The sequence below is a fragment of the Xiphophorus couchianus genome, chromosome 18, assembly GCF_001444195.1.
Source record: "Xiphophorus couchianus chromosome 18, X_couchianus-1.0, whole genome shotgun sequence".
Classification (NCBI taxonomy): domain Eukaryota; kingdom Metazoa; phylum Chordata; class Actinopteri; order Cyprinodontiformes; family Poeciliidae; genus Xiphophorus; species Xiphophorus couchianus.
The window spans coordinates 18,071,745-18,089,365 of NC_040245.1; the positions used below are offsets into that span (position 1 = coordinate 18,071,745).

The 17,621-nt window shown below is 36.1% G+C and overlaps 1 protein-coding gene across 8 annotated transcripts in view; it reads left to right on the plus strand.

Annotated features, from left to right (window-relative positions):
* The window catches only part of gria4a (glutamate receptor, ionotropic, AMPA 4a), a 122,085-nt gene that overhangs the window by 65,965 nt on the left and 38,499 nt on the right, over window positions 1–17,621 (plus strand). For 7 of the 8 annotated variants that reach the window (XM_027998890.1, XM_027998896.1, XM_027998892.1 and 4 more), the window contains exons 11-13: window positions 9,945–10,151; window positions 14,247–14,462; window positions 16,050–16,210. In XM_027998890.1, the coding sequence (XP_027854691.1) occupies window positions 9,945–10,151; window positions 14,247–14,462; window positions 16,050–16,210 (584 nt within the window). Of the gene's footprint in view, window positions 1–5,327; window positions 8,526–9,944; window positions 10,152–14,246; window positions 14,463–16,049; window positions 16,211–17,621 lie in introns of those variants that run through there. The other variant, XM_027998898.1, reaches the window with a different exon arrangement.

The window sequence follows — 17,621 nt, forward strand, 5'->3', positions numbered from 1 at the left end:
GTATCGAACTTGCACAATGTAAAATGTCAAAGTCTGTAAGAATTTTTTTTAAATCTCACAGTGTGTGCCAGGGTAAAAACAGTGAATTTAATAATATCTAGGTATAAATTGCAGGTGCATTACGCACTGAACACCAAAACCAGTGAGTTAGAAAGGTTACAGGAAAATATGTACAAGAAAACACAAAGTCAAGAAAGAATGACAAAGATTAAATAAAGAATAAGGACTCTATGAAACTTTCAGATACAGACTGAAAGCAGGGTCAGGTTTGCCAACCAGATATTGTGGTGGTGGAATAATGTCAAACGTTTTCAAATGTAACTGGTATCAAACAAATGAAATGGAAGATATGTTGATAAGTAAGAAGTCGCATAAAGTTAAGATTTCGTTCACACTCTAAGAGTAGCTCTAGTAGATTCAAGAAAATGTATTTTTACCTTCATTTCCTTGTAAAATCTTTCCATCATGGGTTCTTTCCAAAAGAGAATAGTCATAGAAAGAACAATTATTCTGCTGAATCCTAAAAAGAACTTCAACTTGAAGGGCAACAGGCCACACGGGGAGAACAAGTGTGCCGTTGTCACACTGTAATTTGGTGAGATAAAAATTGTGTCTGAGCCGTTAAACTCTTTTTATGACCAATCTAGACACATCTGTCAGTATGAAGGACACAGCTACAGATAAATTGTGGTAAAATGTCTCTCATACAGCCACACAAAAGTGTAATAGCATGGGAAAAGCATTATAATAAATAAAATCTACTAAAAAAAAAAGGCGTTTATGGGTATCACTACCATTTCATAAATTATTCAGTGCAGTAAATTAAAGTATGCTACACCAAAGAACAACTCTGTCAAAAAAAAGTATACTCTTTGTCATGACCAAATATATTCCACCAATTTACATATGGTTATTTGTAAAAAAAAAAAAATATATATATATATATACAGTATATATCTTATTTTTAAAAGTTTAACAGTTTATCTCATTGCAACCGCATACTTTGTGTATTTTATTGGGATTAAGTGTGTTATATTCACACAACTGTAGAATAAAATGTAAAGGATTCATGTGTTTCAAAAAAAGACTAAAAAGTGTGCCATGCATTTATCCCCTTAAGGAAGTCATCTACTTAGCAGTAGAGACCACTTGTGTGTACTGCATCCTCAGGAGAAAAACAGCTGTTCAGAGAAGACTTCCGAGTTTGTTAGAAAACCTTGAAGAACAAACAGTATCACAAAGACAGGAAAAACAAAAAGAATTCCCTCTGACCAAAAATAAAATCAATCTTTTTGGCTTAGATGAAAAACACTATATCCCCTTTCAGGTCAACTTGATGTTTCATTACACTTCATGATTGCCTGAAATGTCTTTAAAAAATCTGATAACATTTTTCCACTAATATCATGCACTTTATCCACCTTGGGTGCTAGTAAAAACCTGTGAACACCATCAATGATAAGAGGGTAACTTGGGTTTAAAGAAAAAGCAACAAGCAAAGACAGCAGGACTGGCGGTTCAGTCTGACCAGTGTCCATCTGATCATAGAAAAAGGGAGATCAACTGAATCTGAATAAGGAAAGTGGGCAGCAGCATCACTTGCATTTATGTCACTGAAAAGGTTTCAACAGTATGCATAATGAAGACAGAGTTAAATGCTGCTGGATTCCCTAATGGGAAATGACCCACAGATGAAAGATGCAAGAGATGCCTGTATGATTCTGCTGAAGCAGGAGTATTGGCAGAAAGCTCAAAATGTCCATGATCTCAGCTGATTGCATTTTATGATGTGAAAGGACAAAGTGATTCATAAGGATTCATGTTGCTTGAGCTATGATGTGAACAGGATATATGTGTGACAGAGTGTTAGCACTGTAACTCACATTAAACACACAATCTCTACGTGAAACATGGTGGTGGCAGCCTCATAATGTGGAGATGCTTTTTATCAGCTGGGACAAGGAACTGGTTGACTGTGAAATGACTAAATACAGTGCCACCCTAGAAGAAATGGCTCTAAACCTGCAGCTAGAACTTAGGTGGAATGACTCGGCTCAAACTCTTCATCTTTTGCCTCCATTGAAGGCCAGACTTGAATCCAATTGAAAATCTCTAGTAAGACTTGAATATTGATATTTCCAGATGCTGTCCATACATTCTGACTGAGCTTTAGCTATATTGCATAAAACATATAATGCTTTTAGTAGGGCAGCACCATATATCACACTTTATTGGTTCCTCAATATTATTATACGCAACAGGCATATCACAGTGAACTGCTTAGAGTGCAATAAATTACAGTTAATTATTTAGATAGGATGAATTTAGGCTGTTTGTCTCTGTAATGTATTGTGACACTTGGTTTTTAATGGAGCAGAGATTTTAAAGGGAAGACTGTAGTAAGATCATTAAAAATGTGCAACTAAGATATTGCAAAGCCAAAACACCAGATGTCAGCCAGAAGCAACTTTTTAAATAAATCTTGTTGTTGAGATAGAAATAACATTTTATCCAGAAGGTTCACAGAATCATTATGGGATAATGTTTGCTTTTAGCCCTAAACAAAGTCATTAGGCAATTAATTTGCTTATTGCATATTAATTGTTTTTTTTTGCTTGCTCTGGCCCATGCAGTTCTCATGCAGCCCGACCCTATATATACTAAACTGAGTAAAGTCATGGCCCACAAAGGTTGCAGCTGTAATTTCAATAAAAGTTAGCTTTGTTAAATGAATCAGGAGTCTTGAATTCATATGGAAGCCACACTTTTTTTCAAAAACATTTTAACAAAATGTATCATTTCCCAGTCTGCACAGTGGCACAGTTGGTAGAACTGTTGCTTTGAGCAAGAAGGTCCTTGGTTCAAATTTGAGGTTTTTGAGGTTTTTCTGCATGGAGTTTGTATGTTCTCCCTTTGCATGTGGCGCTTCTCTCTGGGTACTCAGGATTCCTCCCACAGTTGAAAAACATGACTGTTTGGTGAATGAAGGCGTGTGTGCATTGTTCTTTGTCCTTATGTGTCTATGTTGCCCAATGAGTACTGGAGAGCCCCGTGTGACCTGCAGTTCACAATCAGGAATGCCATTGTGTTGATCTAACACACAAAATTCCAGTAACATACATGTCAAAACATGAACAAGTTCAAAAGATCTGACAAGTTTTAAAAATGTTTTAGCCTTGAAAGTGACAGGGATTCAAATCAATCTACAATCTGAATTTTATTGCCTTCCATGACATGTTAGAGCAGATTCAGAGTCTAAAATTCATAGGGAGATGTACTGTGGAGAGGGCTGCAAGGAGACTTGTTAACAGCAAGGGAAAATCAGATTGGGGATAATGGGTTATACGAGCTGGAAAGAGTTGCCAGAGCACAGCCAGGAGGGGGTGGCACTTGTTCAGTTGGAAGATTAAGCTAATGTCTCATTAGTAGGCAAATCTAAAACTGACCTCAGATCACCATTTAGAAATGACCTCCGTCCAGTCTGTTCTAATGGCTTTCACATAGAAGCAGTTCCTCCACAGTTTAATTATCCCTCTTTCGTCTATAAATAAAAATAAAAAAAGACTAATTGTTGGATGTGCGGACATCCTCTGCTTACATTTGATTTCACTTGACCCATCTGCTGCCTTTTATGGAGGCCATCTCCTTCCTGTAAATGCATTCAGTCTTGACTCAATTAGGCATGCAAAGTGATGCAAGTGTAAACAACTCAAAAGACTAATTTTAGTGCAGAGATCAATCTATAGTTGCTTGAGCTGTTCTATTTGGGTATTCTGTTTAATTTAAGATAATTACAAATGTGACCAAAATGTCTGTATTTTGGGTTTCTGTAAATACACATTAAAAGACACCTGTACAAAGATAGTGAGTTGATAAATGTTCATACCCTCTGTTGGTCAGAAAATATATCAACCTGCCAAAGCTACAGAGCTGGAAACTAGCACACAATATGCTGGGCAAAGTAAATGTAGTGGATTGGAAAAATATTATCACCAAATTATGACTACAAACATAGTTTGTTGGCAAGTAAAAAAAAAAGAAAAGATAATTTAATCTTTCTATTAACTCTGACGATCTTTTCTGTTCCTGAAAAAACATCCCCACAGCATGATATTGCCAACACCATGTTACAGAATGGTGATGGTGTGTTCAGGGTGCTTTGAGGGCAAGTTTTTGTCACAATTGGCTTTAGCATTTTATACCAATATTTTGGTCTCATCTGAAAATTACTTTCTTGTCCAAGTTTCTGTCTCCATGATTTCTGGCTAACTGCAACTTCTGATGGCCTTGTTTAAGCAACTGCTTTCACCTACCCACTCTTCCATAAAGCCTAGATTTGTGTGTAAAGCTAATAATTATCATGTCAAGTGTCTTTGTTTAGAGCTGTGACTCTTGCAGTTCCTCTGGAGTTACCATGATGTTCTTTGTTGCTTTTTTCTAATTTATAGTCTTCATTTGCATTGAGTCAGTTTTGGTGGCTGGTCCTGATCTGGAAGGTTTGCAGTTGTGCTACTGCCTATATTCTTTATTTCAGATTGTGTATTAAATAGTGGAAACTGCTTTAAACCTTTCCATAACTGTGTCTCGGACCTGTCTGATGTGCTTTGGCCGCCATGATGATGTTTCTTCCCCAATGTTTTCTAACAAACATTTGAGGCTTTAACGGAAAAAGCTGGGTAGTCCAATAGGATTAATGGACTTTATTTTCTGTGTGAATAACTCTGGATGCACAGGGTAGTGCTTAAGGGTAAAAGAGTAGAAAGGGCTAAATAGAGATGCAAACTACACTCTTCAGATATTATTTGTAAAATAAAAAATCAAAGCCTTATGTCTTTCCCTTCCACTTCACAATTGTGTGCTACTACGTGTTGGTCTGTCACATAAAATTAGTGAAATACACTAAAGTCTGTGGTTGTAATGTGACCAAACATGATAAAGTTAAATGGTAAATATTTTTGTAAAACACTGCATGCGACTAAATTGAATTAAAGTAATTATAATGTATGATTTTAAATGTGTTGGATATATATGTGAGTATTATTGTTGTATGAATGTTCCTATGGCTGTTGAGTTCTTTGTAATTTGTAAATGAGGATGAGTGGCAGATCTGTTTGCAACATTTGTTCCCTCTGTATTTCTGTCCCACATCTGTCTTCTCTCTTCTTTTTCTGTCCTCTGTGTCATTTTCTTTTTAGCTAATTTCTCCCTGTTTCCCAACCCATTGTTTATGCTTCCATACTTACACCCCTACCCCACCATATTTTTCTGTGGATGACCTCACCAGGCCAGGCCTAACAATTAGCTCAGCCACCTCCTCCTCTTTGCAGCCTCTGATGATGAGGAAGCCTCTGCTGCGACACTGATCCCGAGTCTGCAGACAAAGCATGGGAATGAAACACAGCCTCAGCAAAGACCCAACAGCCAGACTGATACTGAACCTGTACAGAGACTCTTTTTTTATTTATTTATTTTTTTTTTTTATGTTGCTTTTCCCATTGTATGTTACTTTTAATGGTTTCGTCTGGAGTCACTGTTTCACTTTGAAATGGTTTGCTCCGCAGTGACACTGCCACAGCGCGTAGAAGAAAAGCAGGATCAGGAGTCGCCTGGGTTGTGTTGCTTTACCTCCCTCAAGAGAAAAGTCTCAGTTGGACTGTAACTGAGCAAGAGTTTCTGTAGCATCTTTTAAGGTTTGACATTTGACTGCACAATACTATTCTTGGTTTGGTATTCTCAACCACAGAACTGACAATTGATGTAAAAGAAACACACTTATTCCTGTCTTTAAAGGAGGAAGTGGTAATATCCAAGAGAAACATGTTTTTTTTTTCTTAAGTAAAATAAAATCTGCAAATGCTATGTAGTGCCAAAAAGCATCATACCTGACGAATTTCAGAAACTTATCAGTTCATCACACTGCAGAGAATATCCTCAGTACTGTAAAATAAGTAGACAAAAGCACGATCTTACAATTTTCTGCTTACGTCTCACTTAGACACCACTCCTGGCTAACTGTGTGGCAGTTTTCAATGTTAAAAAATGTGATTCCTTTGTTTTAGAATCAAATTTGATTCTAAAGTCTTTTTGGCTAAATGACCAGCTGACAATGAGGTTGTCAAAATGGGCAAATATGAATAGATTATATTCCATAATTAGAGTAATTGTATAATAAAGTGAGCATATTGAGAAGTTCACTGGTCGAAGCTGTAACTGACTGAATGCCTGGCATGCTTCTCTCTGCTTATCTGCATAAATGTCTCCAAGGCAAATTAAATATCCTGGCAAATCGAAACAGTTTAACATGACAGTCTTTTTAAAATGCTGAATTGATGGAGGGTCTGTTCTGGTTGGCAGGTTGAATGAATAGCTGGACAGAGGCAGTTTTGCTGTGTACTGACTGGCCAACTGGATTGGATAACAAGTTCTATCTGTCTTTTTGGCTTCAGTCAGAGTTTGTTTCATGTCTTATCAGCCCCAACCATTTGCTTCTACAAAGCTTGGTTCTCTTTTTAACTCTTCGATTTTCCTCCTAAGGTATGTTTTAAGCCACTCTCTTCTTTGTTTCTTTTTTCTTCCTTTCTCAATATGTTTTTATATATGTTCTTCCTCCAAGCACAACACAATTTCCCTTATTTTCTCCTTTTCTTTTTTGTATTCCTTGGAGTAATCTTTTATTTGTTAGCTTTTTTTTATTTTGGAGGAAGGCATCATCACCCTCCCTGCACCGTTCAAGACAGCACACCTATAAACACAATTTTCATAATCTTTCTTTTCCAATGTCCTCTTTCAACCTTTTGACCTCATTACTTCTAATCTTGCTGCCTCTTTTCTCTGCTTATTTGAGGCCTCTCCCCAAATTGTGATGCCACCTTGAAAATCTCCCATAGATCACATTTTCCTCTCAGAAGCATCACAAACTGTAAATGCACTTCCACACAGACAAATGTCACAGCACTGATGCTCTTATAAATGGTCCTGACTCCTACTTATACGTTTTGTTTCCATTTTTCTCATTTTTAAAATATTATTATGTTTTAAATTTCAGTTTGGCTCAATTCCTGTCAATCTTTAGACTCAGCCTTTTTAACAGATCTCTAAACAAGATATACAGCCACATATTTGGCATTGACCAACATATACCTCGATTGCACACTTTCCATATCTGGTCCATCTCCACATTGTGTTGGAATCCATTCTTTTCCTTATCCGATCAGTCTCAGTGTAGGACTTTTTATTCTTTTGTATTTTCCAAACACCAAGCTGTGTCATCAGACACCACAGCATCCTTTTTTTCTAAATGAATTATTTGTTGGTTTAGATTGTGTTTAACATTTTTGTTTGTTTGTTTAGATTTGTTGAATTAGTTAATGTTTGTGCAGTAGAGTCTACTTATTTACAACACTTTACCAACATTTTAGCTTTAAAATATCAAATAATGAAATAAAAAAATGTTAGGCAATATACAATCCTGTTGTACTTTTTGCACTCAAGACAAGAATTTGAGTTCTGCTCATTATCCCCAGAGTGGTGCTGATGGCTCTGCAGATCTGTTAAAGGGAATTAATTGTTTTGTTGGTCATTGACATTATGAATCATGTTGAGTCAATTAAATGAGCCCCAGGAATTTCTAATGTCTCTAATAATAGCATTTTTGCAGGGGAGGTGGGAAGGGCTCTTTTCTGTGTGTTTTGACATTAAGAGTAATAATTACTAATTTAATGATAATGACAATGTTGTTTTAGGTAATTATAGTAAATTGTCATAGGAAAATGACAATTTTCCTATGTAAAAGAAAGTTATAATTTAATTCTCATTTGAATAGAAATAAAGATTTGATTTAACAAACTATTTTCAAATGACTTGTAGCTGGTTGCATTCATGGTTTCCTTCAGTTATTTACATGTACTTTAGTTTTGAGATAAGTGTTTAATTTTAAAACTTAACCAGTAAAACTTATGTGATCACTTCAGTAAAGCATGGTGTCATTTTACTGTGCAATGTTAATATACCTTTTTTGTCAAATACATGTATTTATATAGCTTTCTATTCACTGAAGTAAGTACAAGATATAACATATCCTTGTTACACCATCACTTGCAGTATGTCCCCTGCATTTAGGAGAATCTAAAGATTCACAACACATTAAATAAACCACACCAGTATCACATGTTTACCACTTCTATTAAATTTGACCAAAGGCTATTAAAATCTTGAAGCAATGACTTAATCTACTGCTACACTGTGCAGGCATTCAGTCAGCACTGACAAAGGTTCACTCATATCTGTCACACTCAATACCTGTGATTGGTGACCTGACAGTGGAGCTGTTATTTTCTGACTAATTCAGTTTATTCACCCATCTATTGTTGATACTCGCTTGTCGTTGTTGGGCCGGGGGATGTTACACACCTCTTCCCCAGCAGTCACTGGAGAAGTGATGTGATACTTACACTACATCACGGGGCAACACAGTGAACTCTTACTTATAAAGTTCAAGTTCAGTTATTAGGCAAATTTCTAAAAAAAAAAAAAAAGATTGTCTAATTCAAAAAGAGTTATTACAAATTATTTTACCACTTTGGGCATTCATGAACTGTGTATTAATCTCTGAACCCAGTATGGTCAGGTGACCCCTAAGCAACAAAACGGAAAAATAAAATGAAGGCAAAAGTACCTTAAGCTGTCCTAATGTAGTAACACATTATACATTTTACAATATTTATCTCAATACTGACACAATATACCAAACAGGAACACATCAGTGACATCAAAGGACTTGATGTTCCACATAATGCACTATTTTTTCACATTTAGACCCATGTAAAACAGGCTTCTAGATAAATAAAGCATGCATGGCAAGTCAAGAAAAAAACGTGAAATAAGCTTTAAAATGTGTTGAGTGGCACTACATAGAGTCCAACAGAGGCTGATGGGACTCTCCTTGGTTTTGTAAACAATTATTTACAAACTGACATACAGAAGAGAAACATAAGTTTTGTTTTTCTTTTTCTGACTTGAAGATTCTCCTGCAGACCCAGTAAAGATTTTTGTTGGGTTGTTTTACTGCTTGTTTGACCCCTTTTTAAGCATGTTAGTGGGTAATTCTTCCTTAATTAAACTGTACTTGTGTGGAATGTGAACAATTTCCTGAATGAACTATTCAATCCGCAGCATGTTATCTTTTTCTATGTGTTTTATTACCCTCATAAACTGTTTCATGGTTTCAGAGTGTTGGGTATTGCAAAGGCCTGTTTGTTTAATTAGATGAGATTAGTCTCCTGATTAAAATGGGCTTGATAAGATTTTAATAGGCTTGCTTTCATGTGGATTACAGTGTGAACAGCCTCAAGCTTAGTGCCATAACTCACTGCTTCTCAAAGATGCACTTGTCATTTACCAGACGGAGTCTTTACTTTTTATAAAACACTTATAAACAGTGATGTTTGCCTGCGTTTCTCTTTTCCTTTAATCTTCAACCACATGCATAAAAAATCCTCCAACCTATTACTGCGGATGTGGCCAGACATCTCTCTGTAGTTTTTTCTCTCTTTTTTTGTTCATTTCTGTCTTCTCAGCTTCAGATCTGTGTTGAGTCAATGGAGAATCTCAGTGGAATTATGCAAAATGGCATAAAAACAAAAACAATGCATTGGCCTATGTCATTTTTTTTTAAAATGTCACTTTGATTTTTATCTCAATGAAAAAAAGTCTGTCCCTTTTTGGATTTAATTGCAGCTGCTGTTACCAACAAAGTGTTTGCAAACATGCACCCTTTTCCCCTTCACCTTTTTTCTCATTCTTCTTTTACAATATTAACATCTATGTCTTCATCTTTCTTAACTGTTTTTCTCATGTGCACACTTTACAACCAATTTTCTGATCCTCTCTGCTGATGCGCTCCTCCAAACAGATGTCTTTCTCCCCTTATGCTGATCTTTTTTTAGGAGGGTCCGTATGTGATGCAGAAGAAGAACTGGGAGCTTTACGAAGGCAACGACCAGTATGAAGGATATTGTGTAGACCTGGCTTCAGAGATTGCCAAGCACATCGGAATCAAGTACAAGATCTCTATTGTTCCTGATGGAAAATATGGAGCCAGAGACCCAGAGACTAAAATATGGAATGGCATGGTGGGAGAGCTTGTGTATGGGGTAAGGATGGAAACAGGACAAGTATAAGCTGGATTCATTCTTAGTCAATTAAAATGCATTGCAGTGCTGTTTGAATAAATTTCAGTTTCACAAATTTCATAGACGTCCATCTCAGCAAATTGCAGCGTCAGTGAAAAGTGAATTTATTCAATGACTGAATAATTTTAAATTACTATAGACATAAAATTGGAATGTATTATCTATATATATATATAAAATAATATATTCCTGATGCACAGAATTTTGCATTTCGTTTACGTCTGATAGAGAATCAGAAATTCCGTATTCATCCATAACACCAATAGAAAGTATTTCTAAGGCTTTGTTTATGCAGCAGGTTTTGATGTTCAATTCTAATTCTATTGCTGAAATCCAATTTTTGTGTGTGGTCATTCGTAGTACTTAAAGATTCATTGACAATCAGACTTTGAAGACTTCATGACATCAAAGCATCATCTGTTGATAAGTCTGTAAACCAGGAGTGGTGGGATTGTGATGTGATGGACTTCAGTGATTCAGACATCTCTCATAATTATAATTTTTAGTCATTAGTTTGTCGTCTTGTGCAAATTATGATGCATATCTCGTGTCAGGAACATAAAAGATGGCTGAAATGCAACATGTCATTTAGACTTCAGTCACAAACAATTGGATAGATGGTATATTACATATCATATCATAACTTTCTAAAAATACTGGCTTAAGTTTTTTTTTTTTTTTTTTTTTGCCAAAAGTGAGGTTTTTTTCTTGCCAAAATCATTTTTGGCAAGAAATTACTTGGGCCATTATTTTAGGAATGTGACGTTATGGAAATGGCACAAATTTGATTTTTTGGGGGGGAATTCAAAAGATCAAAATGGGACAATTGTAAGAAATCGGATTTATGTCGCATTTGCTTGCTCTTTAAACTTTGTCTAATTGACAAAAAGGAGATTGTATGATGGCCTATACAATAACGGGAAGACTGCTGACTTGTCAGTTGTCCAGCAGACTGCCTCTGTCACCCTCCACAAGGAGGGAAAGCCACAAAAGGTTAATGCTAATGAAGCTTGCTGCCCACAGAGTGGGCCTAATAAACCCCACAGAGAATGTACTGTTAGAAGGAAGATGAGAGAAGCCAGAACCTACAATGCAGAAAAGCTGAAGGAAACTATTAAAGCAACCTGTGCATCCTTAACACCTTAAGGTGTCAAAGTCCACAGGCTTTGATTGCCTGTTTCTGAAGGACCCAGGCCAAGTTCTTTTCCATGCAGTAAATAAATGTATTTAATTTTAAGAAGGATGACATTTAATAACTGGAAATCCTTTCTTATGAGTCCTATGTACAATTCTAATCTTCGGAGAATTAATTGAGTTAGGTGTACAGACCTTAGGAAGATGGCTCAGAAATCAACACCAGTCTGGGATCTCAATCATGGTGATCTTGCACAGGTCCTATAGATTGCAGAGTTCCATCACATACCAGCAGAAAAAATGCAAATAACTCTGATGCTGCACATAAACTTGTCTCAAGGCTTTTGTCTTCTTAGTAACCATGTTTGGTTCCCACAGAGATGCTGTGTCATGGAGTGGTTATTTATATACGGGAGATTTGCCAAGCTCATTAATTACGCCTTTGATTTCACATAGCTGCCTGAATGTCAACTTTACTGTCATGCAGCAGACAATGTCAGTTATTGTTTAGGGGGGTTTAGCACAGAAGGAGCTCCAGAACAGCAACTGAATCAATTACCCTCCACAACTTGTAGTGGAAGGTGACTCAAAACTGTTGCATTGATTTATCTGTTTTGAATCACCCAAAACACTCACTGTCCTTTAAAAAGACTCTCAAACATACTGTAGCTATAAACTTGCAATAGACACACATTTTCTTGTGAATTAATGCCTCCTTGTGGAGTTGAGTCTTTTGACTGACAGAAATGTGAGAAAATCGTGTTTCCCCTCCTTGGCTTTTCAAAGTTAGGAATTCACAAAGATGGCAGTCTGCTCAATATTTGCAGCTGTTTTCCTCAGTCTGCCTTGTCTCAGTAAATTAGTGCAACAAAATTCACTAAGACATTTTGACGAAACACATGCAGATGCAAACATGACCATCAAAGCCTGTAGAGACGCGTCATAAGTTTGCTTGAGTTTACAGTTGTCCTCTCTTCAACCCATAACACAGAAGGAAGCAGAAGAGATAGTTTACTGTCTTTTTTTATGTGGCAATTTATTTGTGTAACTTTGAGTTCTGACAAAATTGAGCCCCTCCTTGATAATTGACAACTAAATAAAGAGGTGATGTGAATGCTTTTATTGTCCCACCCAAATCAACTCCATTTTGCACTTTCATAGCAATCTGGCTGTACTGAAAAACACACCCAGCAGGTAACTTTATTTTCTTTTCAGGATTTTTTTTTCTTTTGTGATCCAAATTTCACTATTTCTTGACAAGTTAATACTGTTTGTATTCTTGGCATTTATTAAAAAATAATTTTAATATTATTCAAAATTTTTTAAGTAATAAATCATTTTATTAAATTAGAGTATATAAAACATATTTTTTTAAATTTATTTTTAAACATACAAAAAATGGGTTAACATTACCTGATGTTGAAATCTGTGCAAACAGCTTAGAGAGAATCAATTTTGTCATTGTGGCTGTTTTTAAAGTGGACATGCCTTTGTGTCAAAGTTTAGAATTAGAAAGTTGTCCAATTTCCTGTTTGCACAGATTTAAAACCCACAAATAACTGTGAATTTAACTAAACAGAGTCTATCTTGAAAAGGTTTATTGAGGAAAAAAGTTCCCTGATCGTTCGGTGGAACAATTTTATGCACCCTAAGGCTATTGCAAACGGTAACATTGTGAAAAATCCAGATAAACTGAAGGGATTTAAAAAAGTCTAATGTAACAAAACTTTCTACATTTAATACATAATTGTCCTTTCATCCTGTGGCCTTTAGTCCTCAGTGGAAGTAGTAAGAAATGCAGCTTTAATTATTCCTTTATCATGTAATAGAGAGTGGAGTAGAGCTTAGTTTTGCATTCACAGCTTTAGAAATACTACAAAAAAAGTGTTGGACTAAATTTGAATCATTTCCCAGAATAACAGCATTATCAGTCAATTTATTTTCTATTGTTACTTAAGCTGCTTTAGGGTCAAACCAATTGAGGAGTATCCAAGCACTGAAAATAGACCATTATAGTCTGTCAAAGGGCCTATGGGTATTATTTTAAAACTTTACACTTTTGACATGTAACCAATAAAAAAATAAAGACTTAATATGCTTGTCAGTTTTGTTGAATGTTTTTAAGAATTGCTTTGTCTAACGTGGAGAATAGTTTAACTCTTTCAGCAGTTTGTGGTTTGTAATGCACATTAAACCAGTAGTCTGTCAACCTCACTGTTAAAGATCATTTTAGATATTTGCTTTATTCTGTGAGGAAATGACCCATGTTTATTCAATGGAGTATAAAGTGAACTTCAGCAATGTGTGATTATTGCAGTTTAAGAGCAGGATTCTGGCACAGAAAAAATGGACAATATAAAGTTTAAAGTCATTATTTTTCATTGTTTTATTTTTTGGTGTGAAAACAGTTTGGGAAATTGCAGCAATTCCAAGCTTCTTACTGTAGTCACAAAAACAATATTTCTCCTCCTGAAAATGCAATATTCACTGGGGTTTCAGATGATCAAAGCGGATCTTTTATTGGTTATTTGGGCCAGAATAGCTTTTCATATCATTAATTATTATCACCTTCTTCCACTTTAACTTTAGATACTTAGAAGACCTGTGTTCTGCAAGATCAAGCATTTTGCATGCAGATGCCAGTTAGACCTTGAGACTCATTTATATTCTGGTTCTGTCCCTCTACGGCCAACATACTGTATAAATTACTCCTGTGTCATTCTGGGTTGCCCTCTTCTTCCTCTGTCTTTTTGCCTTCTCTATTCCCTCATCTGCAATACCAGTCCATGTCTGCCCTTCCTTTACTCTGTGCTCACTGCACATTCCCTTCCATCCATCTGTATTATATGTAATCTCTGAGAAGTTAATTGTGCAATAATGTGACTGATATGAAGACCCTGGCCTTTCCCTTCTTCTTTGCAGAAAGCAGAAATTGCTGTGGCCCCACTGACCATAACATTGGTGCGAGAAGAAGTGATTGATTTCTCTAAACCCTTCATGTCTCTTGGAATTTCCATCATGATCAAAAAGCCTCAGAAGTCTAAACCAGGTGTCTTCTCCTTCCTGGACCCACTGGCCTATGAGATATGGATGTGCATAGTGTTTGCTTATATTGGAGTCAGCGTTGTCTTGTTTTTGGTAAGTAATTCATAGAAACTGAGCTGAATTGCCAGACTGTACACGTCTGGCAATGTGTACAGACATGTGATTTCTATTTAAGGTTTTGGGCCATAGATGAAAAAGGCAGCTGTACATGAAAAATAGTTTATAATTTAGTTTGATTTCTAGACAGAATAAAGCGTTTTACCGTGTCTTTACAGTTTTACAGCTTAGGTTAGTTATTTTGCAGTTTTATCCATATAACTCAGTTACATTAAAAAGCACAGGTTCACCAAAAGAGGGCAATAAGTTGGTAAGGTCAGAATTTGGTGTAAGCAACATAAGACCTTATCTTGCTTAAAAAGTTCAGGTTGGTGGAGGTGAAATATTGGGGTTTTCTTGGAACTGTATTGTTGCTGTACCAATCTTCTGATGGCTTCTTCCTTTCAGTAAATGTACATTATCACAAAGTTAAAACCCTCTCAAGCTAAAATCTTTAATATGACAATGCTTTCACTGAACCCAGTGACCTCAGAAGTTACGATCTTATGGTATCTGGGTTGAAACAAGAGTTGTTGATGTGTAGCTGACAAATCTGTCTAGCAAGTCTGTCTGTATCAAGTCAACATGAATCAAGATCTCAGAGGAATGTTTCTGACACCTTGTTGAACCTATCCTTAAACCTGAAGGTTTAAAGTAGTTCTGAAGGAAAAAGGTGTCCAACTCAGTCCCAGCACGCTGTCATACTAAGAGGGATATGAGTGCTTTTTAGGTACCGTCTTATTCAACAAATGAGAATATGGATTCTGATGAAGCTCATATCTGAGATTAAAAACACCTTTTGAAAATAACAACCTTTCAGCAGGTATCAAACATACTTCCCATTAAGTCAACATCCCGGTAGATTTTTATATGATGTAATATTCTAATTTTAAAAGTTGTGTTGTCATTCATCATAAATAACAGAAATGAAGGCAGACATTAGTCTATGTGTAATTATTCTATGTTTTACTTAATGAAACACAGAATCTGTCCTAGTGATCTGATACTAGGACAGATCTATGGTTCTATAACAGTGGATATGTTTTAGAACCGCCACGAGTACAACTGGTTAGCTAAAACAGATTAATTTCTCAATAATACTTTAATTTATTGAATAGGTTTGTATATTGATATTAAATTTACATCCTAAATTGAAATCCAGGTACTAAAACTATTATGTGTGTCTGTGAATGAACAAAATGCAAGATGCACAAACAAAAATGTGAAATATTAACACATATTCCATTCATAAATAGATGATTAACCTAGCATATGTATTATGTTGCCACCTAGGTGTCTGCTTGTTCAAGGAATTTTTTATACTAGCCAAAATTGCATTCCCCAAGGTTGGCTGTAGTATTGAGCATATGTTGCTCAACAGAAACTTCTCTTCAGTTAAACCTTGATACCACATGGTAATCATACCTCGTTTTTAACTCTGTTACCATACAGAGCAAGATGAAATTAGCTGGTTTGCATAATTCAACTTTGATTCAAAAAGTAAATCATCTAGTTGGAGTGAAAACGTGTGGATATCTTTGATCCTAGAAACTAGCTGACATTTTTCTGCCTTCACTGTTCCAGGTAAGCCGTTTTAGTCCGTATGAGTGGCACGCAGAGGAACCAGAGGAGGGTGCCACAGAGCAGGGCCCCACTGACCAGCCTCCAAATGAATTTGGAATCTTTAACTCTCTGTGGTTTTCTTTGGGAGCCTTCATGCAACAAGGCTGTGACATCTCACCAAGGTTGGTGTGCTTGAGATTGTTAATGTGAATGTGTGTACATGTGTCAATCTGATTTGTGCTTGGGTGGGGCCCCTCAATTGTCCAGTTTATGTTAACATTCCTTCTCAAAATAGAAAAGACACATTAATCTTCAGTTTAAAGTTTGCATGCATGAAACAAGACAGACTTTCAACAACATTGTTTACGCTATATTTGAACAGGATGTAGCCTATGGGCTAAAAATGTTACATTTTCAATGTATTTTTGAGGGCTAAGTAAAGACTGGGACTAAAAACTAGCAATAAAATAGACCCATCCAAGCACTAGATGTGTTTAACTGTTCATTGTGATTCACCGTTCTCTCTACCGTCTTAACTTCCACTGAGCTTATCTGATTCACCAACAAAATGTGTCTTACAGACACCAAAGATTTTCTAGACACAAACAAACACATAAAAACATGCTCCCACGTGCAAACAAACCCCCCTAAAAGCGAGAACACCCTGCATACATTTCAGCAGCTGTGTTCTTACGGGTCCTGTGTGGATGAAGATTTCGCAGAATGCTAGGTGTGTATGAATTTTTAATATGCCAAGGAGGAAGCAGAGTCCAGCTGTATTTTTAGAATATTTATACGAAGATAGCATTTTATAATTGATAACCTGAGAATGCAGTTTAGTGAAATATTTATACCATGCTTCTTGAAGACCTTCAGGGAGCAGATCCAAGGAGAGAGGTAGCAGCAGGGAACACCTCACACCATAATAAAACAAAATGCATTTACTTTCATAATCATAACCATTTTTGTATCCCTCCCTATCCTGTAATATAAATTACAGCAAATTAATCATGTGTATGGCAAATTGACCACTATTTCTCTACAAAAAGCTATTGGTTATACAAATATAAAATTGTTATTGAAAGTACTTTATGATGACAAGATTAATTTCCTCATCACCAATGTCATAACTGAGTAGTACATAGATTTCTGAATGTGTCTGAATGAACTTATGCAATTCAGATGGATCTCCTTAAAAGTAGTCAGAACATGTACTGTATTCGGGCCATTAATGTTACTACTCGGGCTGTGAAGGTCACATGGGTTGCTGGTGATACCTTCCTTTTAGTTAATGTTGGGTTTATTGTGACTTGATGATTCAAAAATGTCACCAACAATGATAATATGTGTGTTGTTTTGGTCATGTGTCAAGGTGTGAATAGCTCTGAAATTACTTGAGGAGACAAGTCAAGGCTGCACTGTAGAAGATAAAACATGAAGCCTCATTCTCCATGTTGTTCTGTGTTTTGGATTCTTTCGGTCCTTACCAGCTATCTTTCCAGTCAAAATTATGCTCGCTGCTATCTTCAAAAGAGTCTCCCATCCCTTGATGCACATTAACTACCAAAATTTCACACAATGAGTTTGTTCTTT